The sequence below is a fragment of the Cyclopterus lumpus genome, chromosome 13, assembly GCF_009769545.1.
Source record: "Cyclopterus lumpus isolate fCycLum1 chromosome 13, fCycLum1.pri, whole genome shotgun sequence".
NCBI classification, from domain to species: Eukaryota; Metazoa; Chordata; class Actinopteri; order Perciformes; family Cyclopteridae; genus Cyclopterus; species Cyclopterus lumpus.
This window is the reverse complement of record NC_046978.1, coordinates 9,991,706-10,018,864: the sequence shown is the minus strand read 5'-3', so window position 1 is coordinate 10,018,864 and position 27,159 is coordinate 9,991,706. Positions and strand designations below refer to the sequence as shown.

The window sequence follows — 27,159 nt, the reverse complement described above, 5'->3', positions numbered from 1 at the left end:
CCAACAAAACCCCATCACTTAAAAACTACTAAAAGTTGGATGAGCCCCCAATTTGTTATGGTCTGGCTCCAGGGCCACAACAAATTAGGTCAGCACATGCAAGTGTTTTATTTAAAAAAGGTTGAATTAATTTGATATGTAACCAAATTACTTATATCAAATGATATTGGCAGTGAGTGGCCAGCGCACATTTGAGAAGTTTGTCTTCAAGGTTTTTAGCCAGAAAGGACTTATTTTTAACCCAAACCATCATCTTTTCCATGAGAACTTCTCCCATGTGCTTGGCCAGCTGCCTCCAATTCCTTGATGGCTTTCAACTCCAACCAACCAGGAACACTGAAAGACAAACAACACAACAACAACACAGACAACAACTTGGCTGTCACAATACCAAGGCTATACATCATTTATTGGAAGAAACCAAGCAATTCTATGTTGATTTAGAAAGTCCTTATATAGCCAAAATGGAAACCTTTGGTTCACAACCAAATTTTCTGTTGAATTATCAACTATGTGGGCTCACCTTTGGTAATATCCCCGGATGTAACAAAAGTGCTGAGCTAAAACCCTTTTACTGCTCACATGTGTTCACTGATGTCTCCTTCTTAGGTCTAGTTGAGGTGATTCCTTGGTCTCTGTCCAGATTTCTGAAAGTATCTCGAGGATGGCTGCCCTCACACGGTCCAGGTGACCTCCACTACTTTGGGCAGATTCCTGCGCTTAATGACTGTGTTTATAGACACATGTACCAATCCAGATACGTGGCCCTGCATGATATGGATGAGCTCATACTGACTCAGTCAGTCAAAAGGTATCACATTGTTTAAGAAACTACATGAAATTAGACATCTTTGGATAAGTTAACCTTTAGCCTAGGAGATGATGCCTGGAATCAAATGAAGTTCCTTATCAAGTTTTCACTGTTCACTGACTGCAAGAAGTACAATCTCAGATCACTCACTCCTGAAAAGTGATTAGTAGTTTTTAACATGTTATACAAATTAAATAATGCATTACTTTAGGCCACCTTTTCGTGGGAATTAAAAGATAACGATTATATATGCATGAGATTTGTATTTTTTTTTTACCCATTTATACACGGGTACATTTCATAGTGTGATTAAAATTAAATTAAGTTTCTTTTGTATAGCCCCAAATCACAAATTTGCCTCAGTGCGTTTCTAGATTTTTCTACAACTTGAAACTAAGTATATCTTAATTATCCATGTTAATACAGCAGTTATTGAGGTCTCATAGGAGGAGTTGTACATATTTACAAATGCAACATTCTATACATATCCATATGTGCTTCCAACTTTATTATAGCGTGTTGTTGTGTGTTATAAGGCATTTATTTGTTTATTTCCTGCTTTTCAATGTAAATGTGTGTAAAAAAAAAGTTGTGTATTCTTTTCATCATTCTATTACCAGTTGGTTGGAGCTGATGCCTCTGCTGGAAAAAAAATATGGTGCTGACAAGTGTTACCTGTTTGAGAATAACGTATTCCCCAACACCGTCACACCTCCGCCCACCTCACAAACCCTGCTGCTGCAGAGCTGCTGCTCCAGCTGGCAGAATGTTTCTGGGGTGAACATCCTGGCACACCTGTACCAAGAACCCAGCGCCAAAAGACACTACGAAAACATCAAGACAATTGTCAACCCCCGAGCTGTGTTTACCGCAACCGTCCACGGATTGCTAAGCTCACTCAAGGGCTGCACCATGGTTGACAGGAAAATGGCACGGATGTACCACACAAGGTAGACTGATGGTTGTATAGTTTCTAATCAAATAATGTGTGTGATTGCACTGACGCTTGAAGCGACTGTAATCAAGTCATTGGGATCCCATTGGCTATAGAGTTGTACTTATTCTGGTTCTTGTAGCTGCTTGTTTAAAGAGTAAACTATTTATCAAACAGAACCACAGTTTTCATTTGCATTTTAGCAAATGTTTGCCTCTTTACTTCTGCATTTAAATGAGGGCCATATAAATAATAGGAAAAGACATGAACACTGATGTTTGTTGTGTATTTCTTTGGGTTCACATTCTGAGAGTGCAAAACAGGAAACTTAACTTCAGTATTCTATGGAAATGTCAATGACATCACATAGTCGCACACCAAAAATATCCATCTAAAAATATAGACCAACAACTGAAGCTGATTCTATGGTGCGAGTGTGTTGCTCAGTTTGTATATAACTGTCATGCCTCTGCTTTCTGTCTGTGCAGAGCTGCTGTACAAACCGAGTTGACACCAGACCAGCTGATTTATGATGGCCGACTACTGAACTACAGCGCCCAACTCATACCAAATGTCGATACTGTATTAAGAGAGAGTGGACTTCTGCCAGAGGACAACATACAGTAGCCTCTGTTTGTGGAGATCTGTGTGTTGTCTTCCCCGCCCCTGATTGGATCCACCTGTGTCTAATCACCACACCTCCCCAGTGTGTTTTATCCCAGTGATCCCCTGTCTTTGTGCTAGTTCGTCTTTGCCTCTGTCCTTGGGTTTTTGTGATTTCTGCCTGAGTGGTTTGGCTGATATTCTGACAGATGTCCTGTGTACCAACACTGATTGAGTAAAGAATATGTTTCTGCTGTCTGGGCCTTGCGTTTGAGTCCTGTTTTACCTGGTGGTACATCATTCAGACAGATATATAGAGAAAATGTGACAACCAGACAACACTTTTATTATCGTGTTCACAATAGTCCAACATCTGAGGTGTTCATTGAGCTGCTCTCATTCAGGGTGCTGAAGGAATGGCCGTCTAACTTGACACCTTACCTTGATGTAGTTCCTAACTGACCACTGGAGGGCAGTAAACAGTTTTATATATGAATCATGTCAACAATCAGCTCCAAACCAAAAAGCTGATTGAACATATCAATATTTTTTAACTTAGTCTTTTATTATCATATCTGTATTATCTCCTGTCATTAAAATAGTAAAGATGTTGTGGTGTTTATGGAATTCTGGGTAGTGTGCTTTGCCCCCAAGGTTTTCAAGGAAACATGAAGATATGTATTTGTTGTGCTTACATTACAGTATCATACTATAAAACCCAGTATCATAATGTAAATAATATATTAATTCCTATGCAGAATCTGTAGGCAATGTTATCGGAAATGTTCTGGTTTCTTTTTGTAGTTGTCTTGGTCAATCAGGTTCTAAGATGCTTGGGTCAGGTAAACAGTCTCGTAGAGAGAAAAAGAGGCTTCGGAACCCATCGGCTATCTTCTGTTGATCATCTTTAGCTTTTTATTGGTTTGAAATTAGGTTGTAGGCTGTTAATATGGGGAACAATTGGGTCGTACTCATTATCACTTAACTCCAACTGCAGTCTGGCATCTTGCAAATTGGACTGTAAAAGATAAGCAGGATATTGAAAAGGAAGTCCTCTGGCTACACAGGAAGCCCATACATATAGCCCTTTTCCTCCAGAGGCGTATCATTGTCAGATTGGTAGACAATGGGTGCTGAGAAAATGACACTTGTGACAAACTCATGGTAAAAATGTTTACTATAAAATATCATTTTCCCGTTAGTTACCGCAGAAATACAATAAAATGTCTTACAGGGGCATGCAACTTTGATATTATTTGTACTTAACTCATCATGGTGATGATGTGGTGCTATACTTATTATTACCATGATACAGTAATAAAGAGGCTGTTCTAGTAAAGTGGTTGGAGAATGTTTGTCTTCAAGAAGGCCATGTTGTATGTTGTACCACTAGAGGGAAGCATAGAACTAACACAGTTAACTGTTGCATCAGTTGGATAAATGGCGGACTACTGAGTGTGTTCTTAAAAAGACTGAATGCTCAGCCTTGCAGAATATATTGAGAAATTAAATGAATGTGAGATCATAAAGAGATCTGTAACGATATGTAAAATCTGTTTAATTTTATTTGTGTTGATACTTTGTTAAATTGTTAATGTGTTTCAGTTTTACAATGATGAATCTTGATTTTTTTTGCATAAGGTTGAAGGCACATTCGGGGTCTCACTTAATTCAGCCATTGTTTTGAGGTTGAATGGGCTTGTGTTACAAAGGAATCTGAGCAGAGCTCCACCATAGACTGTCAGTGGCAAAGTGAAGTGTGCTAATTGCAAATGAACTTGAGAAGAGATTGCTGTGGCTGAAGGGCAAACGGCTGGTGGCTTTTCATGATGAAGGGACAGCCTCCCTGCATTTCCGACTGTACACTGCTGCTGCCAATGACAGGCAACGACCCCGATGTCGCCACTAGCTCGGAGCAGATACAAGGGGTCAGTGAGGCCACAGCACGTTCCAATACATCTAGGATTTCTAAATGTATAGGTTCAAGTACATCTCTTAGCGGTTGATATCAGGGTGACAATAATTCACATCAACTCAAGTGACCTGAATGCTTTCTATAGTTTCATTTAATTGTAACTTTATCTCTTATCAGTGAGCGTGGTAAATACCATTTCTTTAGAATCACTTTAGGTCAAAGGTCAATGTAACTGCTCTCCAACTAATAGTATTAACATCCCTACATTACACATTTATAGAAAATTAACAACATGTTCATACAGCTCAACAAAATGTGTAAACTAATGTATAATGATCGCAATGAAAAAATCATGCTCTTATTATTGCATTGTTTGTATGTTACTTAATTTGTTAAACCACATGCTGTTTATGATTTAATTGTATTGGTGTCTATATAGGTAATTGCAGGACCAAACAGTTTTGAGTTGCTATGGGCCACCTTGAAGATTTATTTTCCTAATGAGGGTTAGTCTAATAAATAAATACAAATAATTTTGCTTTAGCAAATCAGACATATTTTCATGCAATTATGTTTGTAATAATGTACAAATGTTAATGGAATACTTTGGAAATGTTGAATCTTCAACATGGTGCAAACCATGTTGTAAGCTACAATGTGACTCTCGTCAGCCTTGGCAGGGAGAGTTCTGTATTGTGTGACCTGCTCACTGCTGCTGCCAGACTGCAACAGCCATCTTGACTAAACTATTATGGAAGCAGTCTCCATGGCAACTCCACGTTCCAGAATAAAACCCAGAGATGACTGTGTTTCCCTCTCGCCTCAAGCCCCACCCCCAACAAACTCCCCACCGAGCTGCACCCCTTCAGAAGCCTCACACAGCGCAAACACATGACAATACGTTACCACCTATTTTTCATTCATGTCTTCCTCTGCCATTCTCCTTATTCGGCTTGACCTAGAGCATTGACCCATCCCCCACTCCCCTACTAATAAACCTTCAGAGGGAAAGATCCATTGAGCTAATTGCTTTGTTCTTCAAATACCCCTTTTGGCACTTCTAGGTGAAAATCAAATTTTCTCCTGTGTACATAGTCTTTATTTTCCAATAAACTCATCAAGTGGCCTGATCCCAACCCCCATACCACCACCACCTGTCTCCACCCAAAACACTGTATCATCCAGAACACACAGGACCCCTGCCTTCCCCCACACCCTCTCATTTCCCTGCAGTCATAATAATACCTCACAATTTTCCCTGATTGTTGATATGCAAGAAAATGGGGTTGTGTGAGGCAAGATCCAAGAGAATAGAACATAGAACTGATCACTGAACTCCAGTCTGTTTCAGGGTGATAATTGCAGCATTCTTCATGTAGCAGTACATTTGTTGTGTATTTATACTCCAAACATTCTGTGTTTCCCATCAATGTGATGCTTAGAGGTAATAAACTGCATCCTTTGTCCTTTTAAGGGAACTGGGCGGGATCTTAGGAAGCCAAACCCCTTTGCACCAGAAAGACTCCATCCCGCAGTCAGTTCCTGAGATTTCAACTGTTTTGCATATTCCCTACCCCCTCCACATGCTATTGGGTTCCGCAACTCCTCCCATCAGCCATCTGACCAATGCTGCATGTAAGCCACTCCCCCTAATCTCCCCCTTTCCCTTCTCCTCTTCCTTACTGTCCCCTTCTTCTCCCAGACAGACCCTGCCCTTTCCTTTCTGTCGCCCGGTCTGTGGATGTTCTTGTAGCGGGTTGGGACTGACAATGGGAAGCGTTCTCAGCGGCCTGCAATGCTGACACTCCACTCCCTCCTGCTGGCTGTTCACGTGAGTACAATCTGGCTATATTCACTCCTTTTTATGATATCGCATTTCTGCCCTCTCATCTTGTTTGCGCCATCACGTGGAGTCCTAAATAATAGAGTACAATGACTGGAATGAGTGCAGATTAATATTTAATTACTCCATCCCATCCAGCATCTGTGCATTGGTAAAGTACAGGCCCAGCCCTGACTGTTAGGATGCGTTCTCTGTCTGTATTCATCCGTCATTACAAACACAACGGGAAAGCCTTGTATTGCAGCCTCATTTAAGAGCAACTGTTGCACTAAAACCCTCTACTGCTCTGCTTCTGCTTCCTCAACCAGCCCACACACTTCTCCATTTTAGCTCCCAGGCGGCCCTGGCTGCTCCGCGGCAGGTGGGCATCTCTGCTGCAGTCTGTAATCAGGCATACATGCTCTTTTGTTCGGATTAGCCATCTTTCGTTGTGTTTCTGATCTGAATATGCATGGGATATGTGAGGAGCCACATGCGAATCGGCGTATTGTTTGCTTCTGTCATTCTGTTGCATTGTACTGCAGCAACAGCAACAGCCAATGCATCATTTTCAAACCTCTGGCCTAGACTGCGAGCATATGGTTCAGTGGTTCCTTTTGGGTTGGTCTTTTTTGTTCTGCAATATGGGTGATTTTTCTCTACTGTCTCTGGTTGGTACTCACTTGGCTGTGTGCACTGGGTCACATGGAGGTTGCAGACAGTCCTGGATGCTGCGCCTGAGGGCAGATACTTAGCAGGGGTTACATGTCTGTCTCGAGACTTCAGGGTGTCTTTCAGTTTGTATAAATGAGCTTGGAGTGTCAGTGTTTGGCTGCGTTTGTACAACTGTGTTACAATCAACAGAGTTCAAATTGTATCTTAGAAGAAGGGACTATATACAACTTCTGAATGCATATTGTAGTAATGAAGATGTAGCTGGACTCTATTGTTATCTGTACAAACTTGAATATAAACAAAAATAAAAAATAAAAAATAATGAATAGATTGATTAATCAGGATTATTTGCCCTGATCATTCAGTGATTGGTTTAATAACCTAATCTCCAGGTTACATTATGCTCATGTACATTAGGCATGTGGCAATACCTTTTTTTTTTTCTTAACCCAAGCACTGAACTCAAAAAATTATTTAATTCAATATCAGTTGAAATACGTTATTTGGCTTGTCCTTTGAACTTCCAATTTATTGTCTCATTAAACTGTTGTAACATTGTACATACGTTTGGATCTTTATACTTTATTACTTGTCATAATAAGGTCTGTAGAAAACCACATTTCCCTTGCAGGACATTAAAGATTAACCATATTGCAGTGCAATGACTTTGGAATTGGCCTATGAGAGTACAGACAAAATACAGACACAATGTTAAATATTGTGTTTGCTCACCTTAAAAGCATCCCATAATACTTTTGCTAAATTGATAATTACTTCAGTTTTATATAATTTCCCCTAATAGATATTCATGGCTCTTTTTCAGACTGCAAACTGCATATGGATGTTGACTACAACGGATTGTATTTTGCTCATGATACTGTATGCATTGTAGGTCTACACTTCAGATTGATGAAAGACTGTTAGACTGTGTAATGTTCTTTTAAGGTGGATTTTCCTGAACTGCGTGTTTAGGTTTGGCCATTTTCATGAAAGCCAGCACTTTCACTGGTCGAGGGCATTTCCACTAGGTTCTGTTCATGATCCATCACAAGTACACAATAACATAACCTTATGAAGAAGCATGTAGCCACATCAAAGATGATATAATAACACAAATCCAGACAAAAGCCAAAATCACATCCAAGTTCATCATTCCTTCTGAACATTCGCATGTTATGTTTAAAATGACATTTTGTTTACAAGTCGCAACACAACTGACACATCAAACAAACCACTGCCAGTGTGTTTGCACAGGACAACATGTACAAGACATCATGTGATCTGAGTCAGCGAATGAGACGCCACAGTCCCTCTGTAGCTCTTACTGAGGTGGATGAGGGTCGCGGAACGGGGCCCCGAGCTCGAGGACTGATCTGCCTTTTATAACAAATCTGTAGTGCATGCGGCGCCTGCAGGCACACTGCCTGCATGCTGCATTGTATTCTGCCTTTTGTGAGAGTGGGCTCACTGGGAGGGACACACGTGTTCCAGTTTTGATTAAAAACTCTGCTGACTACTGTACTTGACATGATGTGGTCGCTTTCTGTCAGACCGTATCAATCCAATGTCTGCAGACAACGACATATGAAGGATAACCGCTACGATGTTGGTCTAATGGAGAACAGTTTTACTTCTTATTTTATTGCTGCTTTTTTTAATGCATTTATAATAATAAGTATACGTTATAATGATATTATACGTTATATACGTATAATAAGTATACATTATTTAACTACGTTATTCTACACCTACTAGTGTACATAGCAGTCCTGTCTATTTTGTACCTTTTTTTAGTCCTTGTCTCCAGCTTTTATTTCTATTTTTGTGGTAGTACATTGATAGAGAGAAAAATAGAGTAAAATGTGCACACATATGTGGAAATAAAATGAATGATAAACAAACTGCAGTTCATGTTGAGTCTAATACATTATGTGCACAAACATAGTTATTCTTTCATTATGTGAAACCCCACGTCCACTGCTATGACTGGTCTGACAGAGACTGATGCATTGAGACAGCTTCCTTCATCTGATGCGGTGAAGTGTACGGGGAGCTTGTTAGTTTGAGGAGCAGCGCGTTCTGTGTTGTGTGAATAATGATTGATGATTCATCTTAGTGCCAGGCACCTTCACTGGCCCCACAACAGCCCTCAACACTCTCCAAAACACAGAAATGTGATTTCTGGATTTCTCGTTCTCTGGTTTACATCAGCCTTGTTGTTCTAAACAGTACAAATGTTCTTTGGATCGTTACTGCGAGTACACATGAACATGAATGGACAATAAAATCAGTCATGCTCGATCTGCGTCTGAATTAGATTCCATCAGATATTGCTGCAAATTGGCTGAATGATCACACATTTCCCATTTTTTGTTTTTTGATTTACTACTTATGGGTAATTCAAAATGCTTTTTAGAAATGTAATTCATGTATTAAAATGCATCCCTGTTGCTCATTTAAAGTCTCTGGTACATCACTTACTCATGTTTACTCTGCCTTCTTCTCTCTCTCGGTCAAACACAAGTATTTCTTTATTACAATCTACATGCTTCCTTGCAAGTAAAACAAAATAAAATCAATCAAATTCGTTAGATCCTTAGATCTATAGTCTTGCTCAGGCTGTCTAGGCAGGAACAATTACTGCATGACGACACATGCAAAGAGGCACAACAGATGTGGATGGAAACATTAACTACAGTCTATATTTAAACACAATCTGGACAGCACAGCATCGAGGGCCAACACTTCCTATTTCAGGTCGCCGAGACTTTCGTCCATGTTTACCGATCCAGCAGACAGCTGACTGCTAAATTAAACATTTGGAAAACTGTAGTTTGAAGCCTGTTAGTCTGAAGTCCTCTCTGCTGTGACACATACAGCAGATATCACAGATTTACAGAGAAATTATTACAAACAATGGTGCATATAGTCTAACACAGGTACAACTATTACAGTCACACAAATGTAAAATACTGGATGCAGTTTGAAGAAAAGGTAGTCGCCTCTCACTCAAACAGGGGAAGAGGAAGCCCGGGGGAAATGCTTTTTATGGCCCTTGACGTGCAAACATCCTGGAATCCTGAGTAGTTACAGTTTCATTCATTAACTTTCAGGGTAAATGTGTCACAATGGTGTGTGATTGTGGTAGGCGTGGAATGAACATAAAAGAACACAGTTAATTTCTTTGAACATTAGTTTGATGCATCATGTAGAGAAACCAGAAATCAGCTCTAAAACAGGCCGTTTTATCAGCCAAGTCTTCAAGATATTTGCCACGGAGACTTCTGTCACCCATCCCAGTACAACAGGGTGAATGGAATGTCATTTATTGAGACAAATGTCCTAGTTAGCCAAGATAATCACAATAGTGATGATAATTTGCTCTCTGTTCCAAGTGCACAACCCACAACAAAAAAAGACAAGCATCACTTTATGGGAGCAGTGAGGAGTGGGTCAGGTCTGCCCTCGTGCAGCAGACGGAATCTGAGCTTTTCTGTGGACAAGCAATGACTGTCACTGCTTCCCTGATGGTAATAGCACAGGAGTTATGTGTCAGGCCAGGTTTATCTGAATCTACGTGAGGTGTTTGCTTTTTTGGATTTGGATTTGATTTGATTGGATGTGATGGTGTCATCAGAGTCTGGGAGACACTAATCTAGATGGCAGACAGGGCTTTACCCCGCAGGAGGACATAAAGCCACTTAACTGTAATGCAGGGTGAGAGTGGACAGAGATGCTTTGCACTCAAACAGCTTCATTTACAAACAGCATTCACATTCGGTGGAATGTTTGCAGACGTCATGTTCCAGTGTGACAGAGCAAACACAGCTCCAAACTGTTTGGAAAAACTGACCTCATCTGCATGAAGTGCTGATCATGCAGTTCCTGTGACAGAGCCTTGAAGAAGATCTAGTCACATGCTGCTTCAAACATTACATTATACTGCAGATGTAGGCCTCTAGTCTGTATTTCACTGTCACTTCTATTGTATGTATCATAGTTCCCTTAGATATATTTTTATCTCTCAACTGAGGGATTATTCATGTTATTTTTTAGATTTATCGAAATGTTATTTTACTACACTATATTATACTATATTATTTTACAGAACATGTCCAAACCATTCTCACTCCAGGCAAGACTGTGTTGATACCTATATGTAGTCTATGATAAGTGTTGTATTTTAACAATCTGCAATCAGCTATTATTATTTTATTTTTATTTTTAGCTTTTAGGATGTTATAACTATGTTATGTAAAGTGTCTTTGAGTATCACGAAAAGCGCTATATAAATTAAATGCATTATTATTATTATTATTATTATTATTAATTGATGTTATATTTGTCTTTTCTGTTTTTAATTCAATGTATTTTATTGATATTATTGAGCTTTTCTCTAAGCACATGCACAACTACTCAGAGCTGCTGTCAGGAAGATCCTCTTTCTGTGGTGAGACAAGTGAGAGGAACTGAGCCAAGGAGGGCTGCTAAGAGAACGGACAGGCAGGGAGGAAGGGATGGGAAGGCGGGGGGAGAAGGTTGCAACCCTAAAGGCCGTCAAGAGGGGAGGAGCCTGAGGGCTTTGGCTTCTCAAGCTTCCTTGTGATGTCACCGTTCAGCTGCTGCAATTCAGAGTCTATGTGAAGGGAGGACAGTCCAGGGAGGGGAGGGCCTGTGAAGGGAGACAAGAGGAGGGGGAGAAAGAGCGGGTCGGGGAAGGGCTGGTTGTGTGGACAGTGAAAGGGCTCGCGGAGCTCCTGAGTAGGTAGGACCAGCAGTCACGTAGGAAGGAGCAACAATGGGGTCTGCGTGCCTGAGAAAAGCCCCATCTGCAAGACGTCTGTGGCTGAGATCAAGCCTGCTGATGCTATGAACGCATTTATGTGGTGTTGAGAGAGAGCGAGAGAGAGAGAGAGAAAGAGAAGAGAAAAAAGGAGGACAATAGAAAGAAGGAAAATACATGACGGGAGGGGAAGAGATGTGGGGTGCAGAGCTTTGAGCTGATCTGGAATGCCATTGTTAGAGCTGCTCTGTGTTGCAGAGAGGGACAGCTGCCTCTGAGGCCTGCTTGCTCATGTGAGTCAGGCAACCCTGTTCAACGTACATTTTTACATTTTTGCCCCATCTCCTTAAAGACAGACAGACAGTGCCTGAACTCAGCCAACCGGGAATCAAGGGAAGGAACTAGCAGGAATTTGGGGAGTGGCGTTTTAAAGTTTCCTCTCTCCTCTCCTTACTCGCAAAGAAAAGGGGCCTATAGCTATACTTGTCAGTGGGGAGCTTTAGCTCTTGGTGTTAGGTGATGTGCAGGCCTGATTAGCCTGATCCCAAGTCAGACTGAGAGAGAAGTTGTGTAGATGCAACCTCAAAAGAGAAAGTACAAACCCTGCTGTTGGAACAGTGGATGAAAGATGAGGCGAGGATGAAGAATTGTGCAGTCACAGAGCTGTGATGTACAAATGAAGAGGTGATGGGTGAGTTGACATTACCTTCTCCCAGTACAACAGGGTGAATGGAATGTCATTTATTGAGACAAATGTCCTAGTTAGCCAAGATAATCACAATAGTGATGAAAGATGAGGCGAGGATGAAGGATTGTGCAGTCACAGAGCTGTGATGTACAAATGAAGAGGTGATGGGTGAGTTGACATTACCTTCTCAGGAAACGTTTGTGTGTATCTTCTTAGCATTAATTAGATCTAGACCATGGCTCTTAACTGGGATATAAACAATAGCAGTAACATGGAGGGGATCCGTTATTATAGAAAGTGCACACTGCTTTTTAAGATTTTTTTCTCTTCTTGTGGTGTGTTGAATTACAATGAATATGGTGTTTGTCCAACAGTTTGGCTTTGAGTGACTTCTTTCTCAGGTACATACAACTCAGAAATAATCTATATCATCAGTAAGCGTGCAATGATGTTTCACAGTTCCTGACAATGATCCACAAGACTGTTTTGGGGACAGAGATCTGTTCTCATTTTAGATTTATTTGTAGGTGAATCAAGTCAAACACGGTGGTTGTGAAATGCACACTTCAGTTTGTTACACCCCACTGCAGCTCACAATGATTATATTAGCACTACAACCTCGAGCATATATGTGTGGTCTAAATCGTGCTAAGTGTCTGAAAGTAAACAAATCAGAGTTTCCCTTTTCATATAAATGTCTCCTTGTTTGTATATGCTTTGTTTGTGAAGTGTTCTTCAGATATTGGCACGGTGTGCAGGAGAGGGTAGCTTCCAGCAGCATTTGTGCGTGGCATTAAAATCAGCCAACTGGAAGTTCTCTTGATTTTTCCAGTGTTTATGAACTAACTGAGCATTAATGCCACTAAATGAGGCTTGTCCACATCATAAGACCATAATCAGGCAGGTTGTTGCTTCATGATCTTGTAAAGAAAAGAAACACTGTGCGTAGTCACAGGTCTCAGACAGCCTACGTAATATCCACAGTTTCTACAAGCAATACATCCCAATTTCACTATGATTCAACATGCCAGAGCTCTTCATGCCAACGATGACACACACACACACACACACACACACACACACACTTAGTCGGGCACCATACCTTGAATGTTTACTCCACTTTTATATGTCATCTATCTGAAATTTAATCTTGATAAAGTGGAAGTGAAGAGCTTTAATTTAAGAGGCACAATGCAGTCTGAAGGTTATTAGAGGATGATGCATATGTAGTGACAACAATAGCAGAAATGAAGTATAATCCACAAAGATCCAGTGGCTAATGACGTGTTCTCTACAATGTTGTCTCTCAGGTCTCTGATAAAATGGGTCTTGGATGACAGTAAGTAAACAGAGATGGCTTAATAGTTTCTGATTGTGTAAAGCTGAATTGGGGAAAAAATCAAATAATTGTAATGTTCCAATACAAACAAGCTTAACTACCTAACCAGATCATTGGTTGGAATGATCCTAATATTACCTCAAATACAGATTGATGCTGTTTCATAAGCAGCGTTTATTGATCACATTAAAGCAGTGTGCCTGTGTTTTTGGTGTTCATGTAATCCTTCATGTACGATATGACAGATGCACAACATGTCATTGGCACACTTACATAATCTGTGCCTGACCCAGTGATACAGTTTCATGTAACAGCAACTAGCATGAACTTAGAGTCAGCAGTAACTAATGTAATGTAACTAATCATCTGGAATTCAACACATGTTCAACTTTAAACCAGAGGACATTTGGTAAAGGAATTACACAAGATGCATTTGAGCATTTTTGTTAACGGCATATTTATATACACACATGTAACATCAGTGTAAACACAGACACGTTGGCTCCTGGACTGCATAGTTGTCCCGTCTGAGACTTCTGCACAACGGTGTTTATCATTATTTTTGTAATTGTCATTATTAGGATTTTCATGAGGTCTTGTTCTGTTCATGGTGTTATGACTAATTTCTTCCTATGCACATGCTGAGGGGGAGAAAAGATGTTTCCTCAAGGCTTTTGTGACCTTTCCCTCGTTCCTTCCACCCTGTGTGTGCAGGTTAAGCGCTCCCTGTGCCCCCTTTGAATGTCCGTCACTATGGCTAAGCGTGAGACCGGCAGCACCAGCCCTGTCGTCAGGCAGATAGACAAGCAGTTCCTGGTCTGCAGCATTTGTTTGGACCATTATCACAACCCCAAGGTCCTGCCCTGCCTGCACACCTTCTGTGAGAAGTAAGCTCTGATCCACTTTGTACAGCACCTTTTATTCAACGCAGTTCAAATTTAAACAGTGCTGCAAGATTACAGTAAAACAATGGGAGAGAATAAAAGATAAACGCAGTACATACGGAAAATTGAATAAGAGCCATAAAACATTTTAAGGCAAAATTCAAAGATTAGATTTTCCGTAATCCAGAAAAAAAGAAGATAAGAAAAGACGTGTAAATAGTTTATTGCATTGTGTTTTTTTGTTTTGTTATATTCCTTCTTCCTGCAGTAAGTTATTTAGACATTTTTGAATAATGTCCCAAAATGACACCACTTATGCCAAATATTCTCTCTTCTTTATGGATGCATGATATGAGGCACCAATCCCTCAGCTTGACCACAATAAAACAGACGGCATTCTTTAAAGAACAGCTTTGTTGGCAGCAAGTCCTGGTTTCCACATCGTTGTTGCTCCCACACGGGACAGACTGTACAGTTACTTCAACACTTTGGTGCTCTCTGTTGTGCCCAACCAAACCGCTCCAGTCCTCTAATTCAGGTCTTTAACTTCTCGTCTCTAGATGCCTACAGAACTACATCCCTCCCCAGTCTCTGACGCTGTCCTGTCCAGTATGCAGGCAGACCTCTATCTTGCCAGAGAAGGGTGTGGCAGCCCTGCAGAACAATTTCTTCATCACAAACCTAATGGAGGTGTTACAGCGAGACCCAGAGTGCAGCCGACCTGAGGCCTGTAATGTTCTTGAGTCAGCCAGTGCAGCTACGGCCTGTCAGCCCCTCTCTTGCCCCAACCATGAGGGCAAGGTAAGCAAACGAATGGACCGAGGGTGTTAAATAGGAGGTCAGATTTGTCAGAAGTCAACCACAAGTTCATGATAACACTGTGGACTGTCACAGGATCTCATATGAATTTGACTTGTGTTTGACTTCTTAAGCATATTTACCCATAGAATATATAGGATGTTCAGTTGTCTTGTGCTCCACTGCACCATCTGCAGGTGATGGAGTTTTACTGCGAGTCATGTGAAACCGCCATGTGTCTGGAGTGCACAGAAGGAGAACACAGGGAACATGTGACGGTTCCTCTGAGGGATGTGCTGGAACAGCACAAGTCGGCGCTAAAGAATCAGCTGGATGCTGTGCGCAACAGGTTGGCTTTTCGGATCATTTAATCCATAATGATGGAAATGCGATTGCATTTGGAAGATCTCGGAACTATAGAGAATGCTAATTTGAAAGTTTTATTTTGTGTTCATCATCTTTGCTTTTGTCTGGCAGACTACCTCAGCTGACGGCTGCCATTGAGCTTGTGAACGAGATCTCCAAGCAGCTTACAGAGCGGAAAAATGAGGCAGTGACTGAAATCAGTAACACGTTTGACGAGCTGGAGAAGGCCTTACACCAACGCAAGACCGCTCTCATCACTGAGGTGGAAAACATCTGCAGCACTAAGCAGAAGGTGTGAGGTCTTACTGATTTATTTATAGATTTTTTGTAATGTTGCATGTTTAGTACAAGCGCCACTGACTGTCTGCCTCTGTCTCTTTGGACATCCTTAGGTTCTTCAAGCCCAGCTGACCTCTTTGCTTCAGGGCAAAGAGAACATTCAAAGCAGCTGTAACTTCACAGAGCAGGCCCTGAGCCATGGCAGCGCCACTGAGGTCCTGTTGGTCCAGAAGCAGATGGGTGAGCGGGTCAGTGCCCTGGCGCGACACACCTTTCCCGAGCATCCTCATGAAAATGGACATCTGGAATGCCAGGTTGAGACGGATGGCCTGAGGCGCTCCATCCAGAACCTGGGAGTCCTCATCACAACGGGGACTGTCGGCCATACTAGTGTTGCCACCGGTGAAGGTCTGCGACATGCACTGGTCGGCCAGCACACCACTGTCACAGTCACTACTAAAGACAAGGATGGAGAACTAGTAAAGACTGGTAATGCTTCTCTGAGGGCAGAGATTATTTCTGCAGAGGGAGTGCGCACTATAGCTGAGGTGGCGGACAACAAGAACGGCACCTATGAGGTCGGATACACCATCCGCTCAGAGGGAGAGTTCTCCTTCTCTTTGCTGCTGTACGAGCAACCTGTGAGGGGGAGTCCGTTCCGCTTGCGTGCAGTCAAGCCGTCAGATGTCCTGCAGTCACCAGACGACGTGAAGAGAAGAGTGAAGTCTCCGAGTGGAGGAGGAGGTCATGTTCGACAGAAGGCTGTGCGTAGACCCTCCAGCATGTACAGCACCACCAAGAAAAAGGAAAACCCAATAGAGGATGAGCTGATCTACAGAGTGGGTGGGTGAATAATTGGCTAGATCCACTGTTAATTCTGCTAACTGCTGCTGTATGATGCTTTTCGCTACAGCGCACAATGAGTCATATCTCTAGATAATTTGAGTACCTGATGATGATGATGATGATGATGATGATGATGAGTAAGCAGAGTTAGACCTGATGTGGCACACGATTGTTCCCTCTGTCTGTTCAAACAGTTACAATGGCAAGTAGAAGCTAAACATTTTCGGAGATCATCCAAGAGATAGTACAGGAGAACTGATTTGTGCACTATTTTCTACACGTGCATAGTGCTGAAGTAGTGTGATGTCTTGTTGGTGTGATAGGAACAAGAGGGCGAGATAAAGGAGAATTCACTAACTTACAAGGCATCTCCACCTCCAGTAATGGACGGATTGTGGTGGCAGATAGCAACAACCAGTGCATACAGGTCAGTGTCATTCTCTCGAGCTGAAATAAAAATGTCATGAATGATTTAGTTGTTTTGTTATTGGTGTAAGTGAATCTCTTTTTTTAGGTATTCACAAACGATGGCCAGTTTAAGATGCGGTTTGGGGTCAGAGGTCGTTCACCAGGGCAGCTGCAGAGGCCCACGGGGGTCACAGTGGACATGAATGGGGACATAATTGTTGCTGATTACGACAACAGATGGATTAGCATCTTCTCCTCGGATGGCAAGTTCAAGGTGAGTGTTCACAGCTCACAGAAAAAAACGTTTCACTGCACAAATTCCAAATGTTTCTTTGGATGACTAAAGTGTCCCTCTGGTTGTCAAAGAGCAAAATCGGCGCCGGGAGATTGATGGGGCCCAAAGGTGTGGCTGTGGATAAGAATGGACATATCATCACGGTTGATAATAAGGCCTGCTGTGTCTTCATCTTCCAATCAAACGGGAAGCTGGTGACAAAGTTCGGCGCCAGAGGAACATCAGACAGACACTTTGCAGGTACTGTGTGATACTTAGTACGAGTACCGATGATCATTTCATTCACGATGTCTCTTACAGGAAGACTGGAGACACAATGAAAGATGCTTTATGTCTCAGGGCAGGAGGTTGGGACAGATTTACGGATTTAATTTATGCTTCATACTTTATGAATTTGGCTGCACGGTGGTGTAGTGGCGAGCACTGTCGCCTCTCAGCAAGAGGGGCCCGGGTTCCGATCCCGGTCTGGTCTCGGCAGTCCTTCTGTGTGGAGTTTGCATGTTCTCCCCGTGGCTGCGTGGGTTCCCTCCGGGTTCTCCGGCTTCCTCCCACAGTCCAAAGACATGCAGCTCAGGTTAATTGGCCCGTAGGTGTGAATGTGGGCGTGAATGGTTGTCTGTCTATATATGTGCCCCCCCCAGGGTGAACCTTCGCCCAATGGCAGCTGGGATCGGCTCCAGCGCCCCGCGACCCTGAATAGGATAAGCAGGTCGGATAATGGAATGGAACTTTATGCATATTTTTATGTTTGATTTGTACAAATGTAATTTATTAAATGATCAGCATTTTTTCTATGCACCCTTAATTTAGGTTCTAACTAATGTAAACATGTATAGCTGCTTGTTTAATTATAGACATCTACGCAGAGGTCATCATTATTTTTTATTGCATTGATTTACACAGCTGTATCGAGGCAAAAGTTAATTATGCCCCCTAATGCATGAAAAAGATGTAAAGGTTTGTCTTCCTGTCTTTGCCTGTCTGAACAGGTGCATGACAGGAATCCCTCGTTCGTATGGCAGACTGCAGTATTTCAGTTGAACCTCACCCGCTTTCAATTCAATATCTCACATGGACCTTTTCTTTCCTTTTAGAAAAAAGTGGTGCAAACATTGCACTGGAACAAAAGATTAGTAAATCTGGCCCGGTTTTCAGTAAGTAATGAATTCCCTGTGAATGTGAACTACGAAAGTAAATCTATGTTCTTTTTACATGTTGATGCATCAGCTCTGTCACGTCTCACGTATTGTCCCTAGTCAACTCTCAGAGTGCCTGTGTGTCCTGTCGTCCATGAATAATGTGGAACTTCCTCTCGTATGTCGTGAAACAGAGGCGGATTCATCTTTCCCCTCTTTCTCTCTCTGTCTCCTCTGCTGCTTCCAGGTCCTCACTTTGTGGCCGTGAATAACAAAAATGAAATTGTTGTAACAGACTTTCACAACCATTCAGTCAAGGTATGGCGTGTTGCAAGTATGACTGTACATTCTTTATTGTAGTAAAGTGTTATGGATACATGGCTTGCAGGAAAAACATCTGTATTTGAATTAACTTAACTAAGCTAAAGCTACAGCAAACCTCTAGCTCTATACTGCATACTTTATTTGTTCAGTAATCTGAATGAAGTGCTGGGTTACTTGTAAATAGTCATGGATGCCATTTCCCCCCCACTCTTAGTCTTCCACTTCCATAACGTTGCCAGCCTATAGAACAATTAAAATAAACAAGCATGCCATTTATAATCACTCTATTTCAATCAAATAAACATTAGAAAATATAACAAATAATAGTTATTAGGTAAACAGCTGCTGTTCCTGACTGCCTGTGTTGTTTTAGATCATTTTAGCAATATGCCCTGTATCCTGTTTAACATATTTGTATTATGTGTGACATCAGAATGACATTTTTCCATTAAATTCCCTGTTTATTCTCTCTTGCAGGTATACAATGCCGATGGGGAGTTCCTGTTTAAATTTGGGTCCCATGGAGAGGGGAACGGCCAGTTCAATGCTCCAACAGGCGTGGCTGTGGATGCCAACGGAAATATCATTGTTGCTGATTGGGGCAACAGTCGGATCCAGGTTAGCTTGAGAAAACTAAATCACGTTGAACGCAGGGAAACAACTTGTAAGTATAGCACTTAACCTTTCCTCTGTGCTGTGTGACAAACCAGGTGTTCGACAGCTCAGGGTCCTTCCTGTCATACATCAACACATCAGCGGACCCCCTTTACGGCCCTCAGGGTCTGGCCCTCACATCTGATGGTCACGTGGCGGTGGCGGACTCTGGGAACCACTGCTTCAAGGTCTACCGCTACTTGCAGTAGAAACCTGAGACGGACATCTTCACCACTGCAACCACTGACAACGACACAACCAATGTATTCCACAGGGTGCAATCCAATACAGCCTTTTGATGTGCACATCAGATGATCTCCCGGATATAACTAAGTGTCTGATCCTGAGTTTACCCTCCCTATGATGTGTGTTGAAGGTTGTTTGTAAAGTTGGATAATGTAGCATCCTTGGGACAAGTAATGGACTTAAAGCTATGGACTGGTTTTAGAGAATGTCAAAAAACATGTTTGTGTGTTGTACGCTGTTGGTGGTATTATTCAACCACACTTTCTGTGAGACCGGACAGGGTAGGATATAGATTGAAGTATTTAATGAGCCATAACTTGTTGCATGACGTTCTTTTATTTATCTTAATGCCTAAGCAACAACACATTGTACTCACCGGTTGCTTTTCTCATGAACTAGTTATTGCTTACAGTGAAATGAACAACGCTACGCTTCTCCAGACATGAAATGTAACATTTTGCATTTATTGACATCTCAGATAAAAACATGTCATCAACATCTGTGCATTGATTTGCTGGATATACATACATGTATATTGTGTATATTAGTTTAATTAGTATGCCAAACACAGCTGTTTGGCTGTTCAGAGAGCAGCAGTTAAGGATTCCAGGATTTTAACCATGTGTATGGCAGCTGTTAAAAGTGTGCTTTTTGAACATACTCGGCACATGCTCAAAAGAAGAGTGTCATATTTATTGCTAATGTAAGCAGCACAATAATCATTGTTGTTAATATATCTGTTGTTTTAAAGGGATAACAAAGCTAATTTATTTTATACACTAGCACAGCATTTCCAAATTATTTTTCTAAATTGATGTTCTTTTTTCTTTAGAGGTTCACACTTTATTCCTTTCCTGTAAAGGGATTTTTCACCTTAAAACAGAATTCAGTGCCGCCCCACATCAGGAAATTTTTTTATCAGTGTTTGTGCACACGAGCAGCTCTTTTTAAAAGCCATAAACCCAATTCCTAATGTCTTCAAATAAGAACAACGTTTCACATTTTTTCTGTTCAGAATTCATGGCTAAAGATATGGGCTCATAGAGTGATTGTTTTGCCTTTCACAATTAAAGAGCATTATACAACAAACACAAACCAGAAAGAATACATATCTCAGGAAAACCATCCAAATTAGATCAGCATGTTAATGGAACAACAGGATAGCTTTTGATGGAGACTTTGTTAGACAACTGGTCATTTGTGCAAATAAAGTCTAGATTCAAGACCACATAAATGACCGGGATGGAATATGAATTCTGTTTTACTGTGTTTTTTTTCTTTTTGCCTTTTGCATAGGAAACAGTTACACAATATTTAAATGATAGTTTAGTAGATTACATTTGCCAGCAAACTCATCCCGGATTTAGAGTCCACTCACCTATGGTTCTATATTGTAAGCTATCTGACAAAACACAGTTGGATCTGAGTTTCTGCCTGCACAACTTCAAGCAATGACTGAAAACCCTGTACCAGTAGAGCTGTTGCTGCTCTTGCTCCCCCTAGTGTTCATTCTGTGTAATGTCATAAGAAAACCTGGTGCCACAGCAGAAGCCAGACCAGGAGCAGGAAAAAAGGAACTTTCTGGTTTGACATAATAACCAACATTCACCTTCCCCAGTGTAGGGATTTGATTTCCAGAGCGACAAGACACGACCCGATTTCACCAGAGAGGTCAACCAGGAAGCTTCTGTTTGTCATGCGCCTGGTCTGTTGTTTGAGCCCAGACATCTTTAAAGAGTCAAAGGCTTTTTTCAGATGTGTCTGAAGCATTTTACACTGCGCTGTGTCACGCCAATACACATGCTGATTTCTCTATGAATATGCACTGGTAATAAAAGCACATGGTTTACTGAGTTGTTGTTGTTGTTGTTGTTTACCTACAAATCATTTAGCTTGACGGGATTTGGATCCGTGTCTAAATGCGCACAATGAATTTATTTTACCCGGCGCAGCTTTTCCAGCATTTCCGGTCCACGCCGGACAAGTACATGCGTTGCAAATAACATCACGTGATGCTACTCAGCCAATCAAATATGTGTATTCCAATAAGCAATGCGGCTTGAGTGAGATATACACCGACGGGACAAGAGGTGGTCCAACAGTCAGAGAAGTGATTCACGAGGTGTTCTCCAAGAAGAGAAACGTGGACCACGAAGCCAGATCCTTTAACCAAGAATGGACTGACTCCATATATCTATTCTTCCAACGGGCAGTTCAAAACCAGTGTGTCATATGTTCAGAAACCGTGGCAATTATTAAAAGTGACTATGTGGAGCGCCACGACGAGGCAAAGCAGACATCTTTCTCACATCCGAAATGAAGGCACAGAAAATAAACAACATAAGAGCAAAATACGATGAGAACCCGAACACATTCATTCACTGTCCAACAATGAAGTTAACAGAGAGGAGAATAGAGATGAAAACAAGTGGTTTCAATAACCACAGATAAAGTCCCTGCACACAAATGTGTCTTAATGGAAGTTGAGAGGAATATAATATCGGGGCCTTTGAGGGTGACATCCCTTAACATCTGAATTAACTTAATGACAATTCAGTATATATATTATATATTTTTCGCAAATATTGTGTTTTAAGACATTTTTCTAAAGCTTTCTGTAATATTTTTAAAATTTTTAAATGCATTAATTTAGTATTGCATTATTTATTATTTCTAAATCATCCAGGTAAATTTGAAAACTGACAATAAATATTGTTGAGATATTATTCAACTTTATTTGATTTGAAAGTCAGTTGTTGACTACATACAAACGTTGATGCAACTGCTAGGCTACTTTAATAATTATGGCACTAAATCATAGCGTTCAACTATGTTCAACATTATTTTTGAAGTTCCTGACCCCTGCAACAAGCAAGATACTGTCCAAAAAAATATGTTCCAACATACAATATCTTGAAAAATTATTTATTCGCAGACCACGCTGTGCTTCTGGTCTATGTTACAAATACTTACAGCACATACAGTATGCATTTTTTAACAATAACCATTCCCAAAACATCCAAATGGTATATTTATAGGTAATACACATGTATATACATACATGTGCATATAAAAAGGTCAGAATGCACTGAAAGCATTAGAGTGGAATGAAATAACCACATTATTGATACAGTGTCAAACCTAGACAAGCAAGCAAATTGTGCATTGAAAAATCATACTTGGGCTAAACATTTCATGAAGGTATGATATCACAGGTTGCATAGAATTGTTTTTCAATAATAAAAAAAAGCAAATAAACCTGGCATTTAGAAAGCAATGACTTTGAAGTGAGTGTCATACAATTCACGAGGTAATCAGATTTTATGGCAATCCTGTGCCTGGAAATGAAAAAAACAAACAAAACATTTTAAAAACTGTTTATCTTATGCGCACAATGTATTGTCTATTGAAATCCCAATAAAAAACAGTTATACAGTTTGAAAAAGCAAAAATAAAAAGGGAAATAAAATGATATATGATTTGTGTCAGCACGAAATGTATTGAAAAATAAATAAATACATTTAACACTAATGAGTCAGGGAGAAGACAGCAGTTCTGACAATAATTATGTTGACTGAGGCTAACACATTTAATTCCCTTTTAGTGAAATCTGCTAAACTTATTGGACAATATTTCAAGGTTTAAAATAAATCAACAACACATAGCCCTGCTGTGAGAGGGCTGTGGAGTCCCAGCTATCTCTACTTAGCTACAGTAGTCAATACTTAAACATTAGCATACCTGTTGTGCCAAGAGTGAAAGTAGTTCCTGAAATATTGTCTGTGGAACCTCAGCTATAGTACAGTGAACATTGCAGACCAGTTGTCTCGAAAGTCAATTCAATACTACAACAGTTTCACATGTCAATAATACGGTCTTAAAATCATACAGTGTTTCAAAAAGTAAATATTAGAGGGAATTTTAAAATTACAATTGGCCATTTATAAATACTGTTTTTCATGGGATACACAAACTATAAAACACAAACTGGGAACCAGAAAATGCAGTAGATCTGATGCATTTGCCAACAATTCCATTCAAATCAGCATTTAGACTTTTTTTAATTAATTTCAAACAGTCTTAAAATACAAAAATAAATGCATGCAAAAACATGAGCACAACAAAAAGGTGGATGTCTTACTGATCACACAGGACAAACAATACTGTAACATACATCATAAAACCTCAACATTCTGTGATTACTTAGGCACGCACTGAATCTAAGGACAAACCATTTTCTATAAGAACAGACGGGTTTAACCAGTGGGAGCAAACAATGGGCGGTGTCTTGATGCAGCAGATCTAATACAAAGCCTGTTGGTAACAACTACTACAGTATGCAACATATCCACCTTCACTTGACCTCCTCAGTAAAACACCAAATGCCATTCAAGTTAAGAGGCATCTTCTGTAGCACCTTTGGAAACATATAACAAATAAAATAGAAAACATTTTTTTGGATCAAGAAGCAAAAGCAAATCATTAAGTGATCGCTGACAACTTGACTAGTGCCTTGAAACCGCTGCTTAAAAAGTCTGTCCACAAGTTAGTGTCCGGATCACTCCCCGGTCGTGGAAATTATGTAGTATTTCAAGTAGATTTCTGAAAAAAATCAAAGCTCTTGTAATTTGTGTTGTTTCACACACAATCTAACATTTATATCTAAATGTGAGGCACTTGCAAAACAAAACAAAAATCAACTGAAACTCTCAATCATTAGTCTGTTTGTTAGACCTCCGAGCTGTCACTGAGGGCTTGTGTCATCATGGGTTCTGCGCTGCTGGAGCTCTTAGGTACATCTTTCTTCTCTCGCTTGGACCGGACCAGCAGCACCACCACAATGATGATGAGAACCATGAGGAGCAGCCCGACAAAGATACCAATGATCAACACTAGTCTGTCATCACTGTTGTCTTTCTGGTTGAGCTCACGATGGATGATCCCTTTGGTGAAGATCTCCCTCTCCGGGCTCGTCCTCTGCTGGCTGCTGCGGTCCAGAGCGATGTGAAGGATGTTGGTGCCACGATTGTTAGTCTGACCGATCTCCTCTATTACGTCTGGCACACCGTCGGCTGATCTTCTGGTGCGATGTTGAACCTTTGGAAAGGTATTTGTGTGCTGGCTCATCATGTGGTACTCCAGGCTTCTCTTCCCTATGCCACGGTTAGCGTTGTCCCGGGAACGAACAGTGTAGATGGTGTGAATAAACCACTCTCTCCCTGCAGATACCTGGAGAAAGCAACAGTATTAATTAAAAAAACAATATATATATACAGTATATATATATATATATATATATATATATATATATATATATATATATATATATATATATATATATATATATATACCTGTAGATGTTGTTTCCCTTCATGGGCCCATGTTTGTTGTGGTATTATTTCTATATTAGTGTATATCTGGCCAAACATGATACAGACTCGCTGACCAGGCGAAGCAATCTGGACTCCTGATGGAAGAGGGCTCTGAGTCACATATGATCCTGTGGTCAGAGGCTATATAAAGGCCAGCCCACACGGTGACGGGATTGCTCACTGGCAATAAGGTTTCCACGCAGAAAGTGTAATGTCAGGGAGTTTATTTTCTCTCGTCTTAGGAGGAAAAATAACTTTTTTATAGGTCACTTTCTGTGATCCTACATTGCACATTATTTTTGATCTGCTCTTTCCATTTGCTCTCAGCGGGATCGCACAAGTTCACACCAGTTCTCTGAGAGTTACATTTCAGAAATAAGTGGCAACACACAAAATAACCTCTAGCATGCATCACAGATTGGTTAAGTATGAGAATATGGACTATTTGAGGATGTGTGCTGAACAGGTTTCTAGTACTTAACAATTATACTGACCTGGAAGAGAGCTGAGGAATCAATTCTGAAACCATCTGACGCAGGCTGTCTTACTAGAGCTAAAGCGCCGGGGTCATCCACTGCCAGGAAGGCATCGAAAGCTACATTACCAAATGACCGGGCCTGGGTCTCTGGCTGGGCCTTGTCCTGGAGTGAGAGGAAGACACAGGATGGAATATTTATAGGTTTGAATGGACACAAAGCACATGATGAGATATAATGTTGTTACTTACAATTATCTTGAATCTGTAGAGTAGTGATGGGGCATCAGCCAGACAGCCAAACTCAAAGTTGCTGGGGTTGTATTTAGGGACATAACCATCAGCGCCAGTACACAGGAAGACTTTCTCTATGTTACAAATGAAGGAGTCGCCCAAGTTCTGCACTGGATCCACCATTACTCTTCCGTAAATCGTATCCCCTGAGGGAAGAGAAATACATGTTTCATTACTGCATTACAGATAACCTTGATTGTTTAATTGAACATTTTTACTGAATTATTTTATTTTGTTCAGACAACAATAGTGAACATTAAAACACCAGCAAGTCATTATTGCCAACGAGAGCTTCCCACGCTCACTTGGACAATAGCTTCAAGGACCTTTCAAAAACATTAAAGATCCTGTTTCGAAAAATCATTTTGTAATAAGCTTGTTCTGGGAGAAGATGTGAAAGTGGTCGAAATTATACTTAATCGCGGCCTCATTCCCATTTTAATTGTATGCTGTTGTGGCAGGAAATAAAGGGGAACATTTCTGCTAAATCAACAGAAATACTAATTACACAGGGATTTAATTTTGATCTGGGGAATAATCTGTGGAAGTCCAAGGAGCGAGGTAATGAAATACATTTACAGCCATGCATGCAATTTCATTAACTATTATGGCCCGGTTTGTTTATGGCTTTTTTAATCAACAAACTTTCATGAACAGTATGTATTATATGACTGCATGTTATTGCCTTACCTTGTGAGAAGGCAGTGTCGGTCTCCTGTCCGAAGCCCATGGAGCCGTCTGAGAGCCAGAGCGTCCGCTTAGAGAGTAAGATCATCTGCGTGTTCAGGCTGAACTCAGCAGCCACGGGGTCGCTAACCTACACACACACATGGACACGCACACACCATGTTTAAAGACGAGGCCAAGCAGGTAACAATAAAGACACACTAGATGAAATTATTTATTTTTTATCCTAGTAATCACACCATTTTTGCACAGAACATATGTTATTCTATTTCATATAATTGTTACGGGATAAGACATCTAATAAGAATTTTGATGGGGTTTTGTTTTTATTTCTGGCATTTTATGGGCAAAACGATGAATGAATTTGGCCAGCTTTGCTATTATCATTGTAGATAGTGTGTCGATGCTGTGGGTGGTTACATGTTGGCCTCAGCATCAGGAGCTGGACACATTGCACTGCTGGTGCAGCAAACTGGATTAAAAGCGGGATGTTGATTCGAGATTTGTTCCTGTCCTGAGAAGAGT

The 27,159-nt window shown here is 40.8% G+C and overlaps 2 protein-coding genes across 2 annotated transcripts in view; one reads left to right on the top strand and one right to left on the bottom strand.

The window, feature by feature from the left end:
• Positions 1 to 5,891: 5,891 nt before the first annotated feature.
• Positions 5,892 to 20,302, top strand: LOC117741910 (tripartite motif-containing protein 3-like). The gene is made up of 13 exons (XM_034549172.1): positions 5,892 to 6,094; positions 14,285 to 14,457; positions 15,015 to 15,255; positions 15,450 to 15,601; positions 15,730 to 15,910; positions 16,011 to 16,740; positions 17,067 to 17,170; positions 17,258 to 17,425; positions 17,518 to 17,686; positions 18,541 to 18,600; positions 18,830 to 18,900; positions 19,384 to 19,524; positions 19,617 to 20,302. Exons 2-13 carry the CDS (start codon positions 14,312 to 14,314, stop codon positions 19,767 to 19,769), a joined length of 2,316 nt encoding a protein of 771 aa, XP_034405063.1. The 5' UTR covers positions 5,892 to 6,094; positions 14,285 to 14,311; the 3' UTR covers positions 19,770 to 20,302.
• A 2,415-nt stretch (positions 20,303 to 22,717) lies between these two features.
• frem2b (FRAS1 related extracellular matrix 2b) overlaps positions 22,718 to 27,159 on the bottom strand; it is a 48,841-nt gene continuing 44,399 nt past the window's right edge. Inside the window, exons 21-24 of the mRNA XM_034548939.1 lie at positions 26,638 to 26,764; positions 25,906 to 26,093; positions 25,673 to 25,819; positions 22,718 to 25,035 (exon numbers count right to left, since the gene is read on the bottom strand). Of these exons, the coding sequence (XP_034404830.1) occupies positions 24,535 to 25,035; positions 25,673 to 25,819; positions 25,906 to 26,093; positions 26,638 to 26,764 (963 nt within the window). The 3' untranslated portion in view covers positions 22,718 to 24,534. The remainder of the gene's footprint in view (positions 25,036 to 25,672; positions 25,820 to 25,905; positions 26,094 to 26,637; positions 26,765 to 27,159) is intronic.

Excerpts from the sequence above, each read along its gene's own strand:
- LOC117741910 (XM_034549172.1), top strand. The coding sequence starts at position 14,312 with ATGTCCGTCACTATGGCTAAGCGTGAGACCGGCAGCACCAGCCCTGTC. Across the intron at positions 15,911-16,010 it reads TCTGCAGCACTAAGCAGAAG|GTTCTTCAAGCCCAGCTGAC; the intron begins GTGTGAGGTCTT and ends GGACATCCTTAG. Across the intron at positions 17,687-18,540 it reads ATCAGACAGACACTTTGCAG|AAAAAAGTGGTGCAAACATT; the intron begins GTACTGTGTGAT and ends CTTTCCTTTTAG.